This window comes from Stomoxys calcitrans, chromosome 5 (assembly GCF_963082655.1).
Source record: "Stomoxys calcitrans chromosome 5, idStoCalc2.1, whole genome shotgun sequence".
NCBI lineage: Eukaryota > Metazoa > Arthropoda > Insecta > Diptera > Muscidae > Stomoxys > Stomoxys calcitrans.
This window is the reverse complement of record NC_081556.1, coordinates 59,160,135-59,181,568: the sequence shown is the minus strand read 5'-3', so window position 1 is coordinate 59,181,568 and position 21,434 is coordinate 59,160,135. Positions and strand designations below refer to the sequence as shown.

General features: G+C 35.8%; 1 protein-coding gene across 2 annotated transcripts in view; it reads right to left on the bottom strand.

Annotated features, from left to right (window-relative positions):
- The window catches only part of LOC106085005 (nephrin), a 126,406-nt gene extending 105,410 nt beyond the window's left edge, over positions 1–20,996 (bottom strand). For both annotated transcript variants that reach the window (XM_013249000.2, XM_013249001.2), the window contains exon 1: positions 19,534–20,996. In XM_013249000.2, the coding sequence (XP_013104454.1) occupies positions 19,534–19,588 (55 nt within the window). In that variant the 5' untranslated portion in view covers positions 19,589–20,996. The remainder of the gene's footprint in view (positions 1–19,533) is intronic.
- Positions 20,997–21,434: the final 438 nt, after the last annotated feature.

Genomic DNA, 21,434 nt, shown 5'->3' with positions numbered 1-21,434 from the left:
CTATTCACAGAAATAAAATTGAATCAGTACAGAAACAATTTTAACTATTTTACCTTCGTAATCATTGTTAGAATTATCGAACACTTACTTTCTATACGATCAGGTTAAATATAATAGAGATCCCTACTCTCAGTAGCTGCAGAAAAATGTTGAACATCACTTTCATTTCAAATGTTTTATACGAGAAGTTGAAGCCCGAATTTTTGTTGAGCAGGCTTAATATTAACGTTCCTTCAAGACCAACTAGAAATGTTCAACTGTTTAATTTTCAATAACATCTAAACAGATTTTACAAATAATGATCCTTTTCGTCATATTTATTTAGATTTTAATAAATATTATCATCTTTTGATCGTACTGAAGATAGATACTCATTAAAAAGAACAAGTAAAAAGGCGTTAAGTTCAGCCGGGCCGAACTTTAGATACCCACCAACTCGGGTATATACGTAAACCAACTTTCGTCAAAATCTGGTGAAAAATGTATACCTTATGCCCCATAGCAGCTATATCGAAATATGCTCCGATATATAGTGACTTGTACTTATAAATACAAGTCATTGTTCAATTTTGAAGAACAAAATATTGGTCTTTTAAGTAGCTATATCTAAAAATAAACCGATCTGAACCATATACGACACGGCTGCAAAAAGCCCAACAAAAGAAATCGGATTATAAATACGCATTTTATGAGGCCAAGACGGCTATATCCAAATCAGGACCGAATTGGGCCAAGTTGCAGAAAAATGTCAAAGGGGCTAACACAACTCACTGTCCCAAATTTCGGCGTAATCGGACAATAAATGCGACTTGTATGGGCCCAAAACCTCAAATCGAGAGATCGGTCTATACGGCAGCTATATCCAAATCTAAACCGATCTGGGCCAAATTGAAGAAGGATGTCGAAGGGCCTAACAACTCACCGTCCCAAATTCCGGCAAAATCGGACAATGAATGCGCCTTTTATGGGCCCAAAACCTTAAATCTAGAGATCGGTCTATATGGCAGCTATATTCAAATCTGGACCGATCAGGGCCAAATTGAAGAAGGATGTCGAAGAGCCTAACACAACCCACTGTCCCAAATTCTGGCAAAATCGGACAATAAATGCGCCTTTTATGGGCCCAAAACCTTAAATCTAGAGATCGGTCTATATGGCAGCTATATCCAAATGTGAACCGATCGGGGCCAAATTGACGAAGGATGTCGAAGGGCCTAACACAACTCACATTCCCAAATTTCAGCAAAATCGCATAATAAATGTGGCTTTTATGGACCTAAGACCCTTAATCGGCGGATCGGTCTATATGGGGGCTATATCAAGTAAGTAAGTAAGTTCGATATAGCTCATCATCGAACTTAACCTGCTTATGGGCAAAAAAAAGAATCTGTGCAAAGTTTCAGCTCAATATCTCTATTTTCAAAGACTGTAGCGTGATTTCAACAGTCGGTCGGACGGACATGGTCGAAAATACCCCCAACCTTCGGTGGTGGGTATACAAATGATACTATACTTTAATCCTAGTTAAATATCAATGTTGTTTGTATATATGTATATTTATATTAGTCAGTAAGAACATATGTATCTATAGACTTTGAATAAAAAAAAAGGTTCGGCCGGGCAGAATCTTGAAAGCTCACCACCATGAATTCTCCAAAAAATTTCCACATATCAACATAGCCTAAGAGATATGTGTAGTTTTCATGGCAAATTTATGCCAAATAAAATTGAAGTATAAGCTTCAGGAGACTAATTGGAAGGTCGGTTTATATGAGAGCTTTATCAGCTTATATGGCGATTTGGACCGTACTTAGCACGGTAGTTGGAATTCATAACAAAATACTTCGAGCACCATTTCAGCCAAATCGGTTAACAATTGCGCCTTCCAGAGCCTCAAGAAGTCAATTCGGGAGCTATATCCAAATCAGAACCTATATGACCCATTTGCAATCCCCAACGACCTACATCAATAAGAAGTATATGTGCAAAATTTCAAGCGAATATCTTCATTGATTCGACTGTCGTCATATCGAAATACGAATAGACCAGATCGACTCAGAATGTCTAGGCGACCAAGACTATATATCGATAGATCAATATTTCGAGGTGTTACAAACGAAATATTGGGTATAAAAAATGTTTTTTTTTTTTTCTTAAAAATAAATTTTAGTTTACCAAACGCAAAATGTCGCCGGTATAACTGCGACTGCTGCAAACCAATAAAAATATGCAACATTTTTAACATATAAATAATTTGTATATTATTCTCTCTCATTAATGGGTTTAAAAAATTAATTTATTAATGGTTTGAAAAATAATTAAATATTTTTGTTTTTGTGTTTTTGGAATGGAAACTATCCGAGATTGGAGCTGAAAATATTTTCAAATTATAAATGCAAATATCTTCACACAAATCAATTATGTTTCATTTAATCTGATATGTCAATTCCGTCAACGTTTCAACGCACAGTGGGCCAAATGGCAAAAAAATTGGAAATAAGTCTACAACTTTTTATCTGTTGATTTTAGCCATACAAAATGTTCTAGACATTTGTAGAGGAGGACATAGGCTTTCAGAAAAGTGCTGTTGTTGGTCCATATCTTTAATACAGGGTGAGCTACAGGGTGTCAAAGTTGACCACTTTTGACTTCTCCAAGCTTCTGGGGGCCATAACTTTTGATCTACTCAACCGATTTACATGATTTAGGACTCTAGAGAAAGAGCTTGACAAGATCTAAAAAACTTATGCATAAAGTACCATGCCATCGTGTACTGTTAAGGAGTTATGAATTGTTTAATTTTAAAATATGAAAATTTGGCCTTGGTTTTTTTCAGTGTTTTTTAAATAACTCCGTCAATTTTAAAGCTATAAACTTCATACTTCACACAAATTATGCCAGCATATGTGTGCATAAAATACAAAAGGAATCACGTGAATATCTTTGGCGGTTTAAAAATGGCATCGTTTTCAATATGAAAAATATTTTTTTTGTCAAAAAATTGCAAAATTTTTCAAAAAAGATACTCCCATTTCCTTTAAGTTTTCGCAAACTTTGGCCGTCAAAGCATTATCATTTCTTTCCATTTTCACAAAGTCGAGGTATTAAGAAAAGTTTTAAGTGCTAATTTGGCTAATTTCGATATCAAACAACACCGTTATCTTAAGACCAAAATGGCCAATTTTTTTACTAAACTTCAAAAGTTTCTCACTGGAAAAAAAGTTCCACGGGGATTTTTTCGCTTTTTTTGAACTTAAATGAAAGCTTAAAATGTTCCCAACATTTTAAGGTATGTCTCGCCATATCCTAGCCATAAATGAGATCGTAGCGATCAAAATACTGAAAAAAGTCAATTTTCAAGTAGTGCTATATTCATTGCTAAAAAACAAGTATTACGTCACATTTTATTGCAAAGATGTTAAATAAACTTTTATTTGGTAACACTTCTTCTACAAAACACAAAAAGAATCATGGAAATATCTCTATTCTATTCCATTTTATGGAACCGGCAATAAAAAAGTCAATTTTTCAAAAAAGTCGAATTTCCCAAATTTTGTTTTTGTTGTCCTAATTGCACATGACACACTATAGCCATATTTACGCAACATACCTTATCGTAAAGGAAATTTTCATACCTTTCCAACAATGTATAAAACATTTCTCAACTCGGATTCTATCTACTCTAAAATTCATTTACACTTCATTAAACTCTATATAAAAATGTCTATTTGTGAAATGGAACCTTATATGGGGCCTACACTAAAACATTGATAGATTTGCCCAGGGTTTACAATACAAATGTGTTAGAATAAAAAAAGGTCTCCTGCCAAAGTTTAAAAAAATTGGAATAAAAATATGTGTTTTAGAGCGAAAACACTTCGCATCGGCGTGCGTTTGTATAGTACCTACATCTATTTTTAATGTAAGCTGATGATTTTTGAATAAAAAGTAACCTAGAAATATACCTGCATATATATATATATTTGTGTTAAGATTTGATGCAGACAAATGTTACCTGTTTCGCTATGTCGAATTCCCAGGAAATCCACCGTATCAATGAATGTGAAAAAACCTACCCATAAAAAATTCATTGTCATTTTTTTTAACCAAATTCGAGTCCAGGTAAATAATTATAGAAGAGTAAGTAAAAAGAGGCACTTTGGACCCCTTTTTACGATTGCGTCTGATACCTGAAATGGGTCATTAATTGTGAATATATTGCATAAATATTTGAACAAAATCCAAATTTTCTTCATTATATTTTGTAGAGGCGTAAAGGACATTTATAAGTTATGGAAGTCATACTGAAGTATTCCACTCTTTCGAAAATTGTATGGGACATCAAAAATGATTCCAAATCATACACGGAGTCATTTAAGGAACTTGTTTACACTTTGGACCACATATATGGAATAAGGCTAAATAAAGACGCTTTAGACAAACTTGAAAAATTCTACAAATCATTTGAGAGAAGGTTGCCAGAATGTTCATTCGCAAAAATCAAGTTTTTCAAAATGTATGAGAAGTGGCTGAAATCGGATCTACTTATTGAAATTAAACCGCTGATTCCCGGCCGGCCTAGCAAAGCATACGACGAAGTTACGGAGAAAACCAAAAAGAAAAAACAAGAGGAACTATTGGCGGCACATCCGCCAAATTTAATAAAAGATACGTTCAAAACAGCATTGTTAAAAACACAACCAAAAAATGTTGGACGAATTGTCGATGTTTTACCATTAGCATCTCCGAAAAGGGTAAAGAGAATGGTAGAAAGTATTCCAACTCCAAAATCGACTACAGAATTCACGGAGGAAGATGCACTGGCCCTGATTTTGAACCTAGGCCTCTCAAGAAACAAATACTCAACAATGAGGAAGGCTCTTCGTGAAAAAGGATGGGGTTGTTTACCCTCAAAACATAAATTGTACAACACCAGGACGAAAATGGTGCCATCAAATATATACGTGGACGAATTAAAAGCAAGAGTGAAACTTGCTGATCTTGTTGAAAATACAGCTGTTAGAATTATTTCTAATTTTACTGAAGAACAGTTGAACACATGTAATAATTCCGAAGTGGTTTTGATCAGCAAATGGGGTTGTGATGGATCATCTGGATTTTCCGAATATAAGCAACAAACAGAAATAGATACCAACTTCGCATCAATTTTCATGGCATCATTAGTACCATTGAGAATGAGATTGTACAAGGACCAATCTTCATCATCGAAAGAAAATGCATTTCAAGATATATGGATAAATAGAACACCTGGGTCAAAATATTTATGTCGCCCAATTCGGTTTGAGTATACAAAGGAAGACCGGAACACAACACGATCTTTGGTGAACGAAATAAAGGAAGAAATTGCTGCATTACCCATGATTGTTATAAACCAATTGGGAAGAAATATAAAAGTTTCGTTTCAACTACAACTCACTATGATCGATGGAAAGGTGGCAAACGCATTAACTGGCGTTATGTCCAATTGGAGATGCAATATTTGTGGCAAGAAGAATGGGCAATTCGAGGACAAGTCTGATGAAAATTTAGTAAACGAAAATGCGCTCAATTTCGGTATTTCGCCCCTGCACTGTAGAATTCGATTCATGGAGTATTGTTTGCATTTATCGTATGACCTTAAATATCGGACTAGCCCTGGAAACCGCGATGTCTCTGCTAGAAACAACCAAGATCTTCACAAAATGAGGCAGGAAGAGAAGAATCGAATCCAGTTGGAGTTTAAACAAAAGGGACTTATAATAGATAAACCTCTTTACGGATACGGAAGCACAAATGATGGCAACTCGGCAAGGCGGTTTTTTGAGGACCCCGTATCGACATCTAAAATAACCGGTCTTGATGAACACTTGCTAAGACGATTCAAAGTGATTTTGGCTGTAATCAATAGCAAAAAGATGATAAATTCAACCAAATTTGAAGCTTATAGTAATGACACAAAAAACATTTTATCTGATTTATATTCGTGGAAAGCTTTAACACCGACAGTACATAAAGTCTTACATCATGGCAAGGAAATTGTGGAATACAACATACTTCCGTTAGGAGAACTTACAGAAGAAGCTCAGGAATCCCGTAATAGAGATGTTAAACAGTTCCGGCTTTTCAATACCCGAAAGAGCACCAAATTTAACCAAAATTATGATTTACTTCAATATTTATTGTTATCGTCTGATCCGGTACTATACAGCATCAGAACTAAATGGCTACCAAAAATATGTGACGATATAGATAAGGACGATCCCGATGCCATTCAAATTAAAGAGCTTTTAAATTTTGATACCTTAGATTATTTGGTAGAGAATAAAATCAAATAATACAAAACTAAAATGCTTTTTTATTTTGGGAGTAGCTAATATACATATAAACGCACGCCGATGCGAAGTGTTTTCGCTCTAAAACACATATTTTTATTCCAATTTTTTTAAACTTTGGCAGGAGACCTTTTTTTATTCTAACACATTTGTATTGTAAACCCTGGGCAAATCTATCAATGTTTTAGTGTAGGCCCCATATAAGGTTCCATTTCACAAATAGACATTTTTATATAGAGTTTAATGAAGTGTAAATGAATTTTAGAGTAGATAGAATCCGAGTTGAGAAATGTTTTATACATTGTTGGAAAGGTATGAAAATTTCCTTTACGATAAGGTATGTTGCGTAAATATGGCTATAGTGTGTCATGTGCAATTAGGACAACAAAAACAAAATTTGGGAAATTCGACTTTTTTGAAAAATTGACTTTTTTATTGCCGGTTCCATAAAATGGAATCGAATAGAGATATTTCCATGATTCTTTTTGTGTTTTGTAGAAGAAGTGTTACCAAATAAAAGTTTATTTAACATCTTTGCAATAAAATGTGACGTAATACTTGTTTTTTAGCAATGAATATAGCACTACTTGAAAATTGACTTTTTTCAGTATTTTGATCGCTACGATCTCATTTATGGCTAGGATATGGCGAGACATACCTTAAAATGTTGGGAACATTTTAAGCTTTCATTTAAGTTCAAAAAAAGCGACTTTGTGAAAATGGAAAGAAATGATAATGCTTTGACGGCCAAAGTTTGCGAAAACTTAAAGGAAATGGGAGTATCTTTTTTGAAAAATTTTGCAATTTTTTGACAAAAAAAATATTTTTCATATTGAAAACGATGCCATTTTTAAACCGCCAAAGATATTCACGTGATTCCTTTTGTATTTTATGCACACATATGCTGGCATAATTTGTGTGAAGTATGAAGTTTATAGCTTTAAAATTGACGGAGTTATTTAAAAAACACTGAAAAAAACCAAGGCCAAATTTTCATATTTTAAAATTAAACAATTCATAACTCCTTAACAGTACACGATGGCATGGTACTTTATGCATAAGTTTTTTAGATCTTGTCAAGCTCTTTCTCTAGAGTCCTAAATCATGTAAATCGGTTGAGTAGATCAAAAGTTATGGCCCCCAGAAGCTTGGAGAAGTCAAAAGTGGTCAACTTTGACACCCTGTAGCTCACCCTGTATTAAAGATATGGACCAACAACAGCACTTTTCTGAAAGCCTATGTCCTCCTCTACAAATGTCTAGAACATTTTGTATGGCTAAAATCAACAGATAAAAAGTTGTAGACTTATTTCCAATTTTTTTGCCATTTGGCCCACTGTGCAACGCTACACACACATGCAGAGGGAGTTTTGTTTGCTTGTTTGTTTATTTTTGTGGTAGTTGCGAGGGTGGTAAGTCAACAATACCTTTTGGGGCATTCTCAGCCCAGGGTGCAGAGTTTGAAATGCCAACATTTTATGTGGCTAAAGAGGACGAGGACGAGGAGGAGGAGCAGCAGTAGTAGGAGAGGCAGGGCAACAAAAACTAAAGCCAACAACATTTGCTGAATTATTAAATACACATAACAGCAAACAGAGTTGGAAAAAAGTAAATATTATTGAGGCAAATGGTTGGCAAAAAAAACACTCATTGCTGGCAGACAAAGTGCAAAAATATTTCTTTGCATACAAATGCGAAATGCGGTGGTAAAAACAGCACCAACTCCACCATCGCCAACACCACGACTTGGACAACAGCACACATAGCAAACAGCAACAGTGGCAGTGGCAGCAATTGTGGCAACACAAAAGGGGCTAAGTCAACACTCCGTCAGACCCGACCCGGTAATAATGTCATGAACTCTGGCTGAGAGTTTTGCATATTTTCCCTGGGTTTTTCTATTTAGCTTAGTTTCCTTTGCTCCCCAGTGCACTCACTCCGATGTAGTCGTACGTATGTTTTTTTTTTCGTTATCAAATGTGAAAAAATCTACAACAGAAAACAAATTCAAATATGAAATGTATGATTTCCCAAAAGTCTGTGGGAAAAAGGTTCCATTGCCATGTTACAACAATGCAAAATAAAGTTGATTAGTCAAAGTGTGTGGTTCATGATTCCCATTTTCGTCATCGTTTTCAACTTTTTTAAAAGAACCACAAGTTTTATAGATGAAACGTAGATGATTTGATTTAAAATAGAATGGAATTAGAATAGGATTTTTGTTTGTTTCAAAATTAATGCAAAGTCGCTAGCTGTAGGCATCCCATAGCCTCTTCTACTCAAACAATAAGTTTGTATTTCAGGATTGACCTTTTCCTAAACTTGTCTTGACGAAATCTTTTTTAAAAACGGAAGTAGTTCTAAAGAAATGATGAAATTTTATATTTGCGCACTTTTGGCGAAGACTTGAACTGTTCATTTTCTCTTTATCAGAAAATAGCCCCAAGTAATCTTATCCAATTCATAGAATTTTAAATATTTTTGGTATTGAGATTCCATTGCAGGATATCGTCCGGCTTTGGACCATTGTATAATGCTTTCTATTCAAAGAATAGTATAGCAAAAAACACTTAAAAGTATTTTATTTCAAATGTAACAATAACCTTAGAATAAACACCTGTAAGGAAAGGCAAAAGTCGGGCGGAGCCGACTATATTGAAATATCGAATAGAACCATACATGATCTTGTTAAGATAGGACCTAAATTGTAGCTGCTGCAGTCTAAATAGCGCATATCGGCTAAAAGATATATATGGGAGCTAAATCTGGACCAATTTGAATGAAATTTTGCAGACATATTGGGAAATGAAACAACTCACGCTCACTTTTGTCAAAATCGGAACAGCAGCTACTACAGCCTAAAAGGGCCGGATCGAAGATATATATAGTTATATCTGAATTTGATCCGATTTTGTTAAAAATCGATCGTCCTTGGACAAGAAAAGTGACGTGCAAAATTTTGCGAAAATCGGACAACAAAAGCGATCTGTACCTTGGTTACAAGAATACATGGCAGACAGACCGGTAGCCGGACAAACCGATCGGTATACTTATCAATGGGTCTAGCTCTTCTCCTTCTTAGCGTTACAAACAAAGCCTTCCATTTTCGTATAACTCCTTTATAGTTTGTATTATGATCTGCCGTATTCGTTATGTTAGATATAAAAAAATCGTATGGGAGTTGTTGTTTTCGCACATGTAAATACCTACTTTGGGGTGGATATTTCTTTACAGCATAAAAATTACCGAGCCTTGTAGCTGGCAGTCGTTAGCATATTGCTCTAATGATTTTCGTCATATCAGTATTTTTATGTCTATTGCGAAACTTTAAACATTTTTACTTTCCGAGTTTACCATCCGCACTCGACAGCTCGGTCGCTTTACATACTGACTAGCTCAGTCAAAAAAACAGGAAAACATTATGGGAGAAAATGTGTTCATACCAGTGTAGAGCACACAATTGCAATTATGTGCAAGCCCAGGCGTTTGTTTGGGACTATTTTCTTGTGTACGTATGCAGTAAAGACGTGCAATAGGCTGAGTATTTTTGCTCATCACTGTCCTATGCGCTCGAATGCTCACCCTTTCTCTCTAGCAGTAGAGACACAAGAGAATAATTATTGCTCCGATAAATGAATAATCGTTTGCGGCAATTGAAACCCTTTTGCCATTAAAGAGTTTTTGCTTTTACAACAAAAGAAAGGTCCTTTGACCGTAGGCGGAGCTGCTGAAGAGTTAACAATAATGTTAGTTACGTTAAATAAAGCTATGTTCATGGCCAACGATTAATATGTGGAAGCGAAACATTAAACATCATTACTTATCTACATGCTCGAATACGCACCCTTTCTCTCTAGTAGTAGAGACACAAGAGAATACTCATTGCTCCGATAAACGAATAATTGGAACTCTTTTGCCATTCGAAAGTTTTGACAAGCGATGCCTCTACCGTCTTTATGTATTCCTTCTTAAGTAGCCCATAAAATGAATGGGATGCATGTCAAAGTCTATTGAACTTCTGATTTTTGTAAATAGTTATCTGGTTTTTTTTAAGGCCATGTATTCACCGTGAAAGCCAAGTACTAACCTAGCAATGTCACTCAATGTTAAAAGATATAAACATAGAATAATGGGACCAATCCTCGCGGATGCAAAACCAGAAGTGCAATCAGGCCTCGAGTCGCCGCTTTTCCTCCTGTGAATTTTCAACATTTGGAATAAAACGGGTAAGTATTGTTCATTTTAGGGGCTCAAGGAATACATTGGGGAGATTGGCTTGTATGGGAGCCTTATTAGGTTATATACCGATTCAAACTATACTTGCCACGAATGTTGGAGGTCATAGTAAAAGTCGAACTTCAGCCAAATTTGGTAAAAACTGCGCACTCTAGGGGTTCAAGAAGTAAATTCGGGAGATCAATTTATATGGCAGCAATATCAGATACCAATTCAGACCATACTTGCACGAATGTTGGAGCTCTAAGTAGAAATCATTCTGCAAAATTTCAGCCAAATTGATCAATCTAGAGTCTAAAAAAGTTATATCGGTGGACCGGTTTATATGGGATCTATATCCAAATCTGAGCCGATGTGTCCCATTTGTTCCCAACGACCAATAAGATCTATAAAATGTATGAGTTCAAAATTTCAAGTAGCTGGCTTAAACCGTTCGATCGCTATAGCGATTTCCAAAGGCCAATGGACAGACAGGCGAAGAGACGGATGAATATGACTTGATCGATTCAGAATGTCAAGACGTTCATGAGTATATATACTTTATTGGGTCTGAGATCAATATTTCGAGGTATTAGAAAAGGAATAACTAGATTAGTATACCCATATCTTATGGTTGAGGGTACAATAAAATACATGCATACATTTAATTTTGCTCTTTGTAAAATAAAAGTATTGAATCAGTTATAATTCTACAGTATTAAGATATTTCCTTGGAATTGTTTTACTTGAAATTAGCTTACTTTCCATTTGCTAATGCATGCAATTCACCTAAACTTCATAGCATATTTGTCACTACTTACAAAAATTTGTCAAGTTGGCACTGTCATCTTCCACTTCTTTTAAAGAGTTAATAAACAAGTGGAAAATTAACATTTAATTTCACCATGACGAATGAGTTTAAAACAAATTTACGCATATTTAGATACGCGCAGAGAAATAAGTTTAATATAAAAATGTCTGATGGTGTAAAATTAATCTTATTTAAAAATTGTGAACTTAGGCAATTATTACATATGTCGATTCCATCACTTTTAACCATCTTGTATTTTAATGATCCAAATTTCTCAAGCGCATATATAAAAAAATATAAATATGATTAAATACAAACAACTATTAAAAATTAAAAAAAAAAAAATAAAACATAAAGGATACGAAAAAAAAACCCAAAAAAATTAGAAATAAAAAAAAAACAAACTTTAAATAAAATTAAATACAAAGACTAAAACAAATTTAATAAAATATAAGTTAACAGTTACTACATTTCTGTTTTTATTAATTTGAGTGCTTTTACAGAACTGAATCAAAAATCTTAAACTTAGGTTGAAGTTGGTTGGTGCTGCTGTTGGCGCTGCTGCTGTTGGTTGGTGCTGTTGCTGGTGCTGCTATTGGTTTCTTGCTGATTGACGATTTTGTTATTGTTGTCGTCATGAGGTGTCAGGTTACCCGCTTTGCTGTGTTTGCTGTTGATCTGCGGTACTGGTGGATACGGATTGTTGACCCTTGCGTTAGCTGTAGAAATGCTTACATTTCATTACCATTACCATTTCATATTGTTGCTTACAAATCATGATGGTTCACTGTTTGTTGTTGCAGGCGGACAATGTTGACTGACAGCGGTCAATGAATTAATCAATAGAATCAGCAATTTTTTGGTATCGAAATCCAATATAAAGAATTTTTTGTTTGGCTGACATCCCAGCAAACATCTTTGATGTTAACACCTCCCCTCTTAGTTACGAGCGTCCTCGATCGTAATACCGTTAGAAGTAAGGTATCTGAGATAATCTTGGTACGTCTCTTGGAAAGTTTGTTGAATTCGATGTCGGAACTGATAGTTGATTGGGAGGTGCTAGATTAACGGTTTCAATCAATGGGCGCTGCTTTCTTCTTATCAAGAACAATACCAGAATGAGAGCTGCAGCTATTGTGAGTAAATGCACGGCCGCACTCCATTTGTTTTTAATGTTCAACAGTTCTATCGCTTTTGTATTGTTTAGATGGATCCTTTTTACAAATTCCAAAGTGGTTACTTCTTCTATTTTTGATCCAGGAGATCTAGGTTGTAGGATTGCAGGTAATGGTTCGGCATACGTTGTTTGGAAATAGTTGTATGTCTCGTTGTCAATTGTTATGGAAGCGTTTTGAAACTTGATTATGAAGGTTCCCGTAAGATTGTACTGCTCGTCGTTGATGAGAATGGTACCATCGAATTGATTTAGTAGAATCATCCCAGGCAAGACTTCCTCTACTGTAGGGGTGGTGCTATGTCTCAATAAAGTACAGTTTGCTTCTACGCTTTTTAAAAGATTTAACAAACAATTTTCTTTTTCTATTCTTTTGACATTATTTAAATTACAAACAGTCAGATTATTGAAAGATTTACATGGTTTAAGGATCCCATAGGATTCATTTTTACAAACTAGTATTTCATTATAATCAATTTTATTAATAAGATCCCCACTCTTAGTGGGTTTAATCAAGAGTTTACTGCAGGAATCTAAATTCGTAGTCGGTACATTGACGATATAAATAAGTGATTTTTCATTTGATGCAATTTTTACTTCAGAGAATTCGAATATTTCTTCTATGTTTACAAAGGGAATTGAATCTTTCTCGAAAAGCTCTTTTGCAATATTCACTTCAGTGTTCGACAATACAAATGAATTTATTATGCCGGACTTTGCCCAGTGAATGGCATAATTTACATTAACAATTTCTTCCTTTAAAAGGTCAATTTTCATTTTGAGCATGGTTATAAAATTTTCATTGGTTTTTACAATTTTTATAATTTTGTTGGTATTTTCTGTGAGTTCATCTATTTTTTTTAGAGACAGATTATTTATTACAACCTGCCTATTATTGCTTGACAAAACATTGTTAATTTTTTGCTCTATTATCTCGAAATCGTCGTGATCTGGATTTCCGGCGATCCATTTCCAACTTTTCTTAATTCTATTGATTTTTCTATTTCCTGAAGTTACAATTTTTAAATTCTTTAATTATTCACCAAAATTTTTTTCTCTACCAGAGTTTTCACATTTTTTTCACTTTCGTACTTAAATTCTTCTTAATTATTAAATCTAACTTTTTCCAACTTTTCTTAATTCTATTGATTTTTCTATTTCCTGAAGTTACAATTTTTAAATTCTTTAATTATTCACCAAAATTTTTTTCTCTACCAGAGTTTTCACATTTTTTTCACTTTCGTACTTAAATTCTTCTTAATTATTAAATCTAACTTTTTCCAACTTTTCTTAATTCTATTGATTTTTCTATTTCCTGAAGTTACAATTTTTAAATTCTTTAATTATTCACCAAAATTTTTTTCTCTACCAGAGTTTTCACATTTTTTTCACTTTTGTACTTAAATTCTTCTTAATTATTAAATCTACGATTCACAAATTTTTTTTGTGTTCATTGCCTACTTACAAATGTATCCCTATAAAGATTTTCCATACGTCCATGGAGGCGATTTCGTTGTCCTTTCGTTAAATCTACTTGGAGAATCGTCCGCTTACTTGTTGACGTGTGTTGAGCCGGTAGTTGTAGCTACAGCCTCTGTGGTCTTCTAGGGTGTTTTTTTGGTCCTTGGTCACAGCCTCCGGGTGCGTTGATGGATTGTTGGGCGCCCCACGTTGGGCGCCAGTTAACAGTTACTACATTTCTGTTTTTATTAATTTGAGTGCTTTTACAGAACTGAATCAAAAATCTTAAACTTAGGTTGAAGTTGGTTGGTGCTGCTGTTGGCGCTGCTGCTGTTGGTTGGTGCTGTTGCTGGTGCTGCTATTGGTTTCTTGCTGATTGACGATTTTGTTATTGTTGTCGTCATGAGGTGTCAGGTTACCCGCTTTGCTGTGTTTGCTGTTGATCTGCGGTACTGGTGGATACGGATTGTTGACCCTTGCGTTAGCTGTAGAAATGCTTACATTTCATTACCATTACCATTTCATATTGTTGCTTACAAATCATGATGGTTCACTGTTTGTTGTTGCAGGCGGACAATGTTGACTGACAGCGGTCAATGAATTAATCAATAGAATCAGCAATTTTTTGGTATCGAAATCCAATATAAAGAATTTTTTGTTTGGCTGACATCCCAGCAAACATCTTTGATGTTAACATATACATGTGATCATTTCTCTTTCGAGATGAGCTTAATGATCCAGATTTTCTATGCCATGGAAAAACGAAAGCCATAGAAAATACACCCCACCAGCCATGATGTGACGCGTTTCGACCGCTTGGTAAGGGGAGTCACTATCGGAAATCTTCAAAGGTTGGACATTGGTAGGTTGTATTTATCTCGAAGAAATTGCGAAAATACCTCTATGAAATGAATACAAACACTAAGTTTGACACTTCGACCTACTAACTGTGGTGTTGTATTTATCCTATGGCTTTTCCATTTTTCCATCGTATTCTATGTGGCCAGATTTACAGTAAAAAAACACGTAAGTTATTGTTCAATTGTATATAACAAAATATTGGTCTTTTTAGTAGTTATATCTAAAAATAAACCGAACTGAACTATATACCACACGAATATGTGGTATATAGTTCGAAAAGCATAACATAAGTCAGTGTGTCAAATTTCAGTGCAATCGGATTAAAAATGCGCCTTTTATGGGGTTAAGACTTTAAATCGAGAGATCGGTTTATATGGCAGCTATATGCAAATCATGATCGATCTAGACCAACTTGCAGAAATATGTGGAGGGGCTTAACTTAACTCTTTGTCCCAAATTTCGGCAACATCGGACAATAAATGCGCTTTTTATGGCCCCAAAACCTAAAACCGAGAGATCGGTATATATGGCAGCTATATCCAAATCTAAACCGATCTGAGCCGTATTGACGGAGGACGTCGAAGGGCCTAACACAACTCACTGTCCCAAATTTCAGCAAAATCGGATAATAAATGTGGCCTTTATTGGCCTAAGACCCTAAATTGGAGGATCGGTCTATATGGCAGCTATATCCAAATCTGAACCGATCTGGGCCAAATTGACGGAGGATGTTGAAGGGCCTAACACAACTCACTGTCCCAAATTTCAGCAAAATCGGATAATAAATGTGGCCTTTATTGGCCTAAGACCCTAAATCGGTGGATCGGTCTATATGGGGGCTATATCAAGATATAGTCCGATATAGCCCATCTTCGAATTTAACCTGCTTCTGGATAAAAAAAAGAACCTGTGCAAAATTTCAGCTCAATATCTCTATTTTTGAAGACTGTAGCGTAATTTCAACAGACAGACGGACAGACGGAGGGACATGTCTAGATCGTCTTAGCTTTTTACGCTGATCCAAAAAATTTATACTTTATAGGGTAGGAAATGGATATTTCGATGTGTTGCAAACGGAATGACAAAATGAATATACCCCCATCCCTCGGTGGTGGGTATAAAAATGTTCAATACAGTTATTACTTGGTTTAAACTTTGCAGGGCCTAAAACTTGTATTTACGTCGTGGTCCAAAACCCACCGGGATGGGTCAACTATGTAATTTAAAGAAAACTTCTATATATACCATCATTTTATACTTATGGGAAAAAAAACTGAAGAAGACAGCAAAATACGATATCCCCTCCAACCATTCTACTCCAAAGGCACGTGCCTAGCCATGTGGGAACACATTCTTCATCCCACAAGTACAATTTATTTGTAAATGCTATTGGATTTATTATTTAATGGATCCTAATACATATTACGATTCATGGGCAAATTTGCAATTGCAATGCATGATAAATTCACTTTTTCAATAAAATACTATTTTTTGCAATGGTGGGCCTAAAATTTGTTGTAGAAAATTAGGATTCCATTCGGGTGGGATTTGAACTACGATGCATAAAAAACGAAAAATATTAAAAACAACAGTGAAGAGAAATCAAGGTGCAATACCTTTATTAGGTTATTTTTTCCTTGTGGAGAAAACAAAGCTAGAAACTGAATCGAAAGCAATTTTTGATTTGATAAAAATTCGCTAGTTATTGATGTTTGAAAATTAAACATCTCACCACGGTGGGTTTTGGGCTAGCGAAGGTTAAAAAATCCATTTAAATTTAGATATGCCCAAACCAATACGTGCTTCAAATTTCATCAATATGTGATCAGATTTTTTATTTCTTTAGCTCCAGACTTTAAGTGAGCTCACCCATACTGAAACCCGATTTAACCAACCAAATTGCTTTAGTCTTCTTTCGCACTGCCACTCACCCGATTAGTCGTTTTTCTGCTTCTCCAGACAAACAGTTGATTTGCGATCTTATATCAAATCAGATGTTTGTCTGAATGGAAGTGAGACAGGCTTTTACATTTTTGTAAGGCCTTATGTTCTATTCGATTTTATACCACTGGTTGCTTCCAAATACCTATTGTCGACCATCAGTGTATTTCACTATGTCTAACGTAGGCAAATCGATCACTCCATAAAATCACCGACGCTATAAATGATGTGCTTCTGAAAATTGGGTCAAGTTTCCGAGAACAACTTACGAACGAAACATAATCTAAGTATTTTGTATCCGTTCGAAGGATGTACTGGAATTTTAGATTGCACTCATGATGCAATTTTGGTTCCAAAAAGACAAGAAGGTACGTGGATCATCAAGGTTATCATTCTTTTAATGAGCAGATGGTGAAATAATATGAGTAAATTATTGGTTTTATTTATTATTTCAGTTATAGGATCCCAATTTCAGTATTCTAAATTCCTACACACAATATGAAGGATCGCAGGTACATGTGGGATAAAAAGCCACTCAAAATATTTTTCTTCAAATTTCTGAGTAAATTTTATGACTTCTTTCATTTTATCAATAACATATCGCTGGGTGTTGAAAATTATAATATAACTTTACATGCAAAACTTAACACAACTCCGACATAGCGATAGCATGTATCCAACTACTCAATTGTTTACTAGTCAGCTGGACAATCAACGGTGCAATCATGTTCTGTGAGTTTCATTGCAGTAAAATTGCGATTTTCAAAGCCTACCAATGCTATCTTATTTCACAAAATTGGGTCTGATACTAGACAATAAGCTGATGAAATTACAACAACATTTTTTTAAGAACACTTTGTGTTTTTTAAAGAAATAATGTCTAGCGTTCGAAGCCATCAATACAACTTCCAACAGATGCACAGAATCATGTGTACCAAGGAAGTAGTGTAATTGCCACAGAAAAAAGTCCGTCACTACCCAAATATACATGCATTGGGACAAAGTACAGCTAATAGACAGGGTTGTCGAGCGTGGTTAATGTGGTAATTGTATCATAGATGCATTTTCGTAATTAATACGACTCAAATACAACATACCAATGCACGTCGCTTGAAGCCATCACACCTAATATGGTTGAAAAGTCTTCTAACCAAAGGCGAAACGCGTCCCATAGTGGTTGGTGTGTGTTGCTATCTTTGTCTTTCTCGTAAGAGCTCGGCTCGTAAGAGAAACAAACAGAAATATTATGTAATTTTAATCGCATTTAACTAATCGGAAAACATGCTGACTGACTGAAGGTTGCCAGCAACGACTTTTGTGAAGTTATGAGGACATCGAAGAAGAAGAGACTATAGAACACCTTCTTTGTGTGTGTCCCGCACTAGCAGTCAGAAGAAGTTCCACACTAGGTTCTCATTTCTTTCAGAACCTGTCTGATTTTTAAAGCCATCGGAATGGTTCAACGGTAGGAACTAGAAGGCATCTTCCTTCTTCTGTTCCCGTGGTATCACAATGGAAGAAAACGTCTAAGTGAGTCTGATGGCGGACCGCCACTTAAACCTAACCTAACCTAATCTCATTTAAATAAAATTGTATTTCTCAAATTTGATTGTATTATTTGATTGTAACTCTACATAATCTTTGTCATCCCATTCATTTTGAATATATTCACCATTAATTTCTATCAAAGGGTAGAAGAACAAGCTCCATAAGGTATTGTTAGAGCAGATCCTTTTTACACGCATATATAAGTAAATTTATTATCACTTTCATTCCAATTTCAGTCCCTTTCATGACCATTTTTGGTGTCCAGTTTTCCCATCCTTTGTCATTGGATAGGGAGGAGGCCAAACAGCTTTGTAAAATTTTCCAAAACTGTTTAGCTATATTTTATTCCCATTAATCCAGCTTAAAACCACATTTTTAAATGTGAATTTGCACAAAACAAAAACGAAGTACAACAACAACAACAACAGCAACAAAACAATTACTTAATAATAAAGATAAATGTACACTTTTCCACATGTTGGAACCCCAGCAATTGTGACGATGATAATGAAGATTGTGGTGATGGTGGTGGCAACGCCAAAGCCAAACAAGACGACCCTTATAGTGGCCAACAGACGGATGACTGGCTGGCTGCTTGGATGGATAGATGGATGAATGGATCGCAAACATACTTTTGAGAACGTAAAAGGTCATAATTTTATACAAATTAATGCGTTGTTTTTTTTTTTTTTGGTTGGTTGTTGGTCTTGTTGTTGTTGTGTGACTTAGACAAGAAAACCCCTAAGAAAACGTTAACCACCACGAAAATGAAAAAGCCAAGGAAGAAGCTTCTGCTTATGCCGCTGCCATTGTTGGCAACAAAGAATAATGGCAATATAATGGCTTAAAGCAGCAACGACGACTACGACTACTACAACGACAGCAGCCACATGGATGGGACAAGGAAACAAAAGACTAATGCACCAACCATTATATCTCAAATTCTTAGACCCAGGGGGATCCACAGGCTGTGTGGGGTGGCTAAGGGACGACTCGGGCGAGGACGAGGGACAACTTTTGTCTGCTCAAAATATCACCGCAATGAGCGGAAACTTTGGCACAAAGACCCCCAATTCCAGCATTGGCAAACTCTTGACTCTCGCTTAAGTACATCTGCCTGTCAGTGCGTCCGTCTGTCAGCATGTGAATTCCGTCTGGGGTATATGGTGTACAAGTTATGTTATGACTTACCCGCCAGCAAAGTAAATGTCAAAGTTATCCGAAAATGTGTTAACGGCAGATGCATCTTGTGGCATTAAATGTTGCAAGCTGCTGCTTTGACTTGTTTTGGCTGCTGCAGATACACTGCTGCTCGGCTAACAAAATGTATGAATGTCTTTCTTAGCTCAGGCCGCCAGCCAGACAACAACAAATGAAGGAGATCAAGTTTTGTTTTTTTTTTTTGGCTCTGTGGTCGGTCGTTGAGCTGGTGTTTTTGGGTTTGCGTTTTGTTTTTTATGTTTTTGGCACAAGGATTGGCTGAAAACGAGTTTATTCCTTAAATGTTGGTCAACACAGTCACACTGCAGCACAATAATAACACACGACACGGGCTCACAGCACTTTCAATTATTTTGGACAACAACCAGCCAAGGTTCTGTTCTTCGCTTGGATGTTTGGTGGCAGCTGTTCTTGGATGTTTTAACTAAATTACGCCACTGTTATTTATGTCTTCTTTTGTTATAATTTTTTCTATTCTGATCTTTTATGGCTCACAAGTTTTCGTTATGGATTTTATGAGATATTACAAAGCGTTTTGACGATTCTGTTTAAAGTAGGCCTTTGCCAAGGCAGGAAACGCCAACATACTTTTGGGTTTTTTCTTTCGAAATGTAAAACTTCATTAGACATTCACTAACACATTAATAAGTTCGTTGTTGTTGTAGTTGTATTCATTCATTCATAAATCGATGATTTGAAACTGAAATTTGATTCATCCATTCATTGATTTGACGGTTTTTGTTTTTCTGTTTTTTTGGCTTACGTTATTTTTTAACGCTTACAAATTTATCTCTTCTTCGTTTTGTTCTTCGTCACGCGCGCGTTACTACTGCTCACTCAAAAATCACACCAAACAATAGAAAATCTCAAAATCGAACACTTGTCTTGTTTTACTATTTCGGGGTATTAACCCACGTAAAGACGCATTCAAACAAAGCCATCAATTCCGGCCACCATTCATATTCAAAAATGTTATGGGGTGAACACTTGTCGTTGCGTCGTCGCCTCGCGCTCTATAATGGGCATTCGGTTGGGAAATTCAAAAACCGGTGCTTCATCAAACTCTCGAAACCGTCCCAAGCAATAGTTTGATAGTTTAATTTTTTGTATCTCTGTATCTTGTACTCTTTGCGCCAAAGGCCAACATAGCCAGTTCGAAGTTAAAACTCAACTGAAGGGAGTTGAAGTTTATGGCCCAGAGCCGCCGCAGTCGCAAACACAGTCACACACACACACACACACACTCACACCCAACTTCTTGCCTTGCAACGAACTCCGCGATGTATAAGCGTTGCTGGCTGTATTGTTTTTTTTTTTTTGTTTTGTAATTCTACCACTTGTCGTTGAGTTGTCGGTCGGTTGGTCGCACTGTCACTGAGCACAAATCCACAAATCAACAGTCCGTTGAGTGTGTGTTAAACGTTCGAGGGCTATTTGACGTTTGATGCTTAAACGAGCATGGACCCTCTGCGTTCATGCAGCAACTCAGAATCAGCATTCATATGTGGTTCGATGGCTTGAGCAGTCCCAGAGGTTGTGTTTATGTTGCAAGCGTTGCTTATCTCTAACAGGTTTGGAATATCTTAAAGGCACACAACCCGCCTCTGGCCAGAGTGTTGCTCTTAGAGGTTTGAAGCCATACACTTTTTATGTTGAGTTTTTTTTGGTTTGATAGCAGCTCAAACTCGGTGTAGACGAGGGAGACCAATTGATATGCTTCAATTATGTTTGTGGTTGTTCCAATGGTTGTTGGCGTTAACAATTCATCGGACTCCGCACCAGATGCTGTGTAGCTCAGCTTGTCCAATGTGCCTAATACTGTATTAAGACAGTTTCCAAGCCAACTTGTCCCACTGAGCATGATTCTCTTG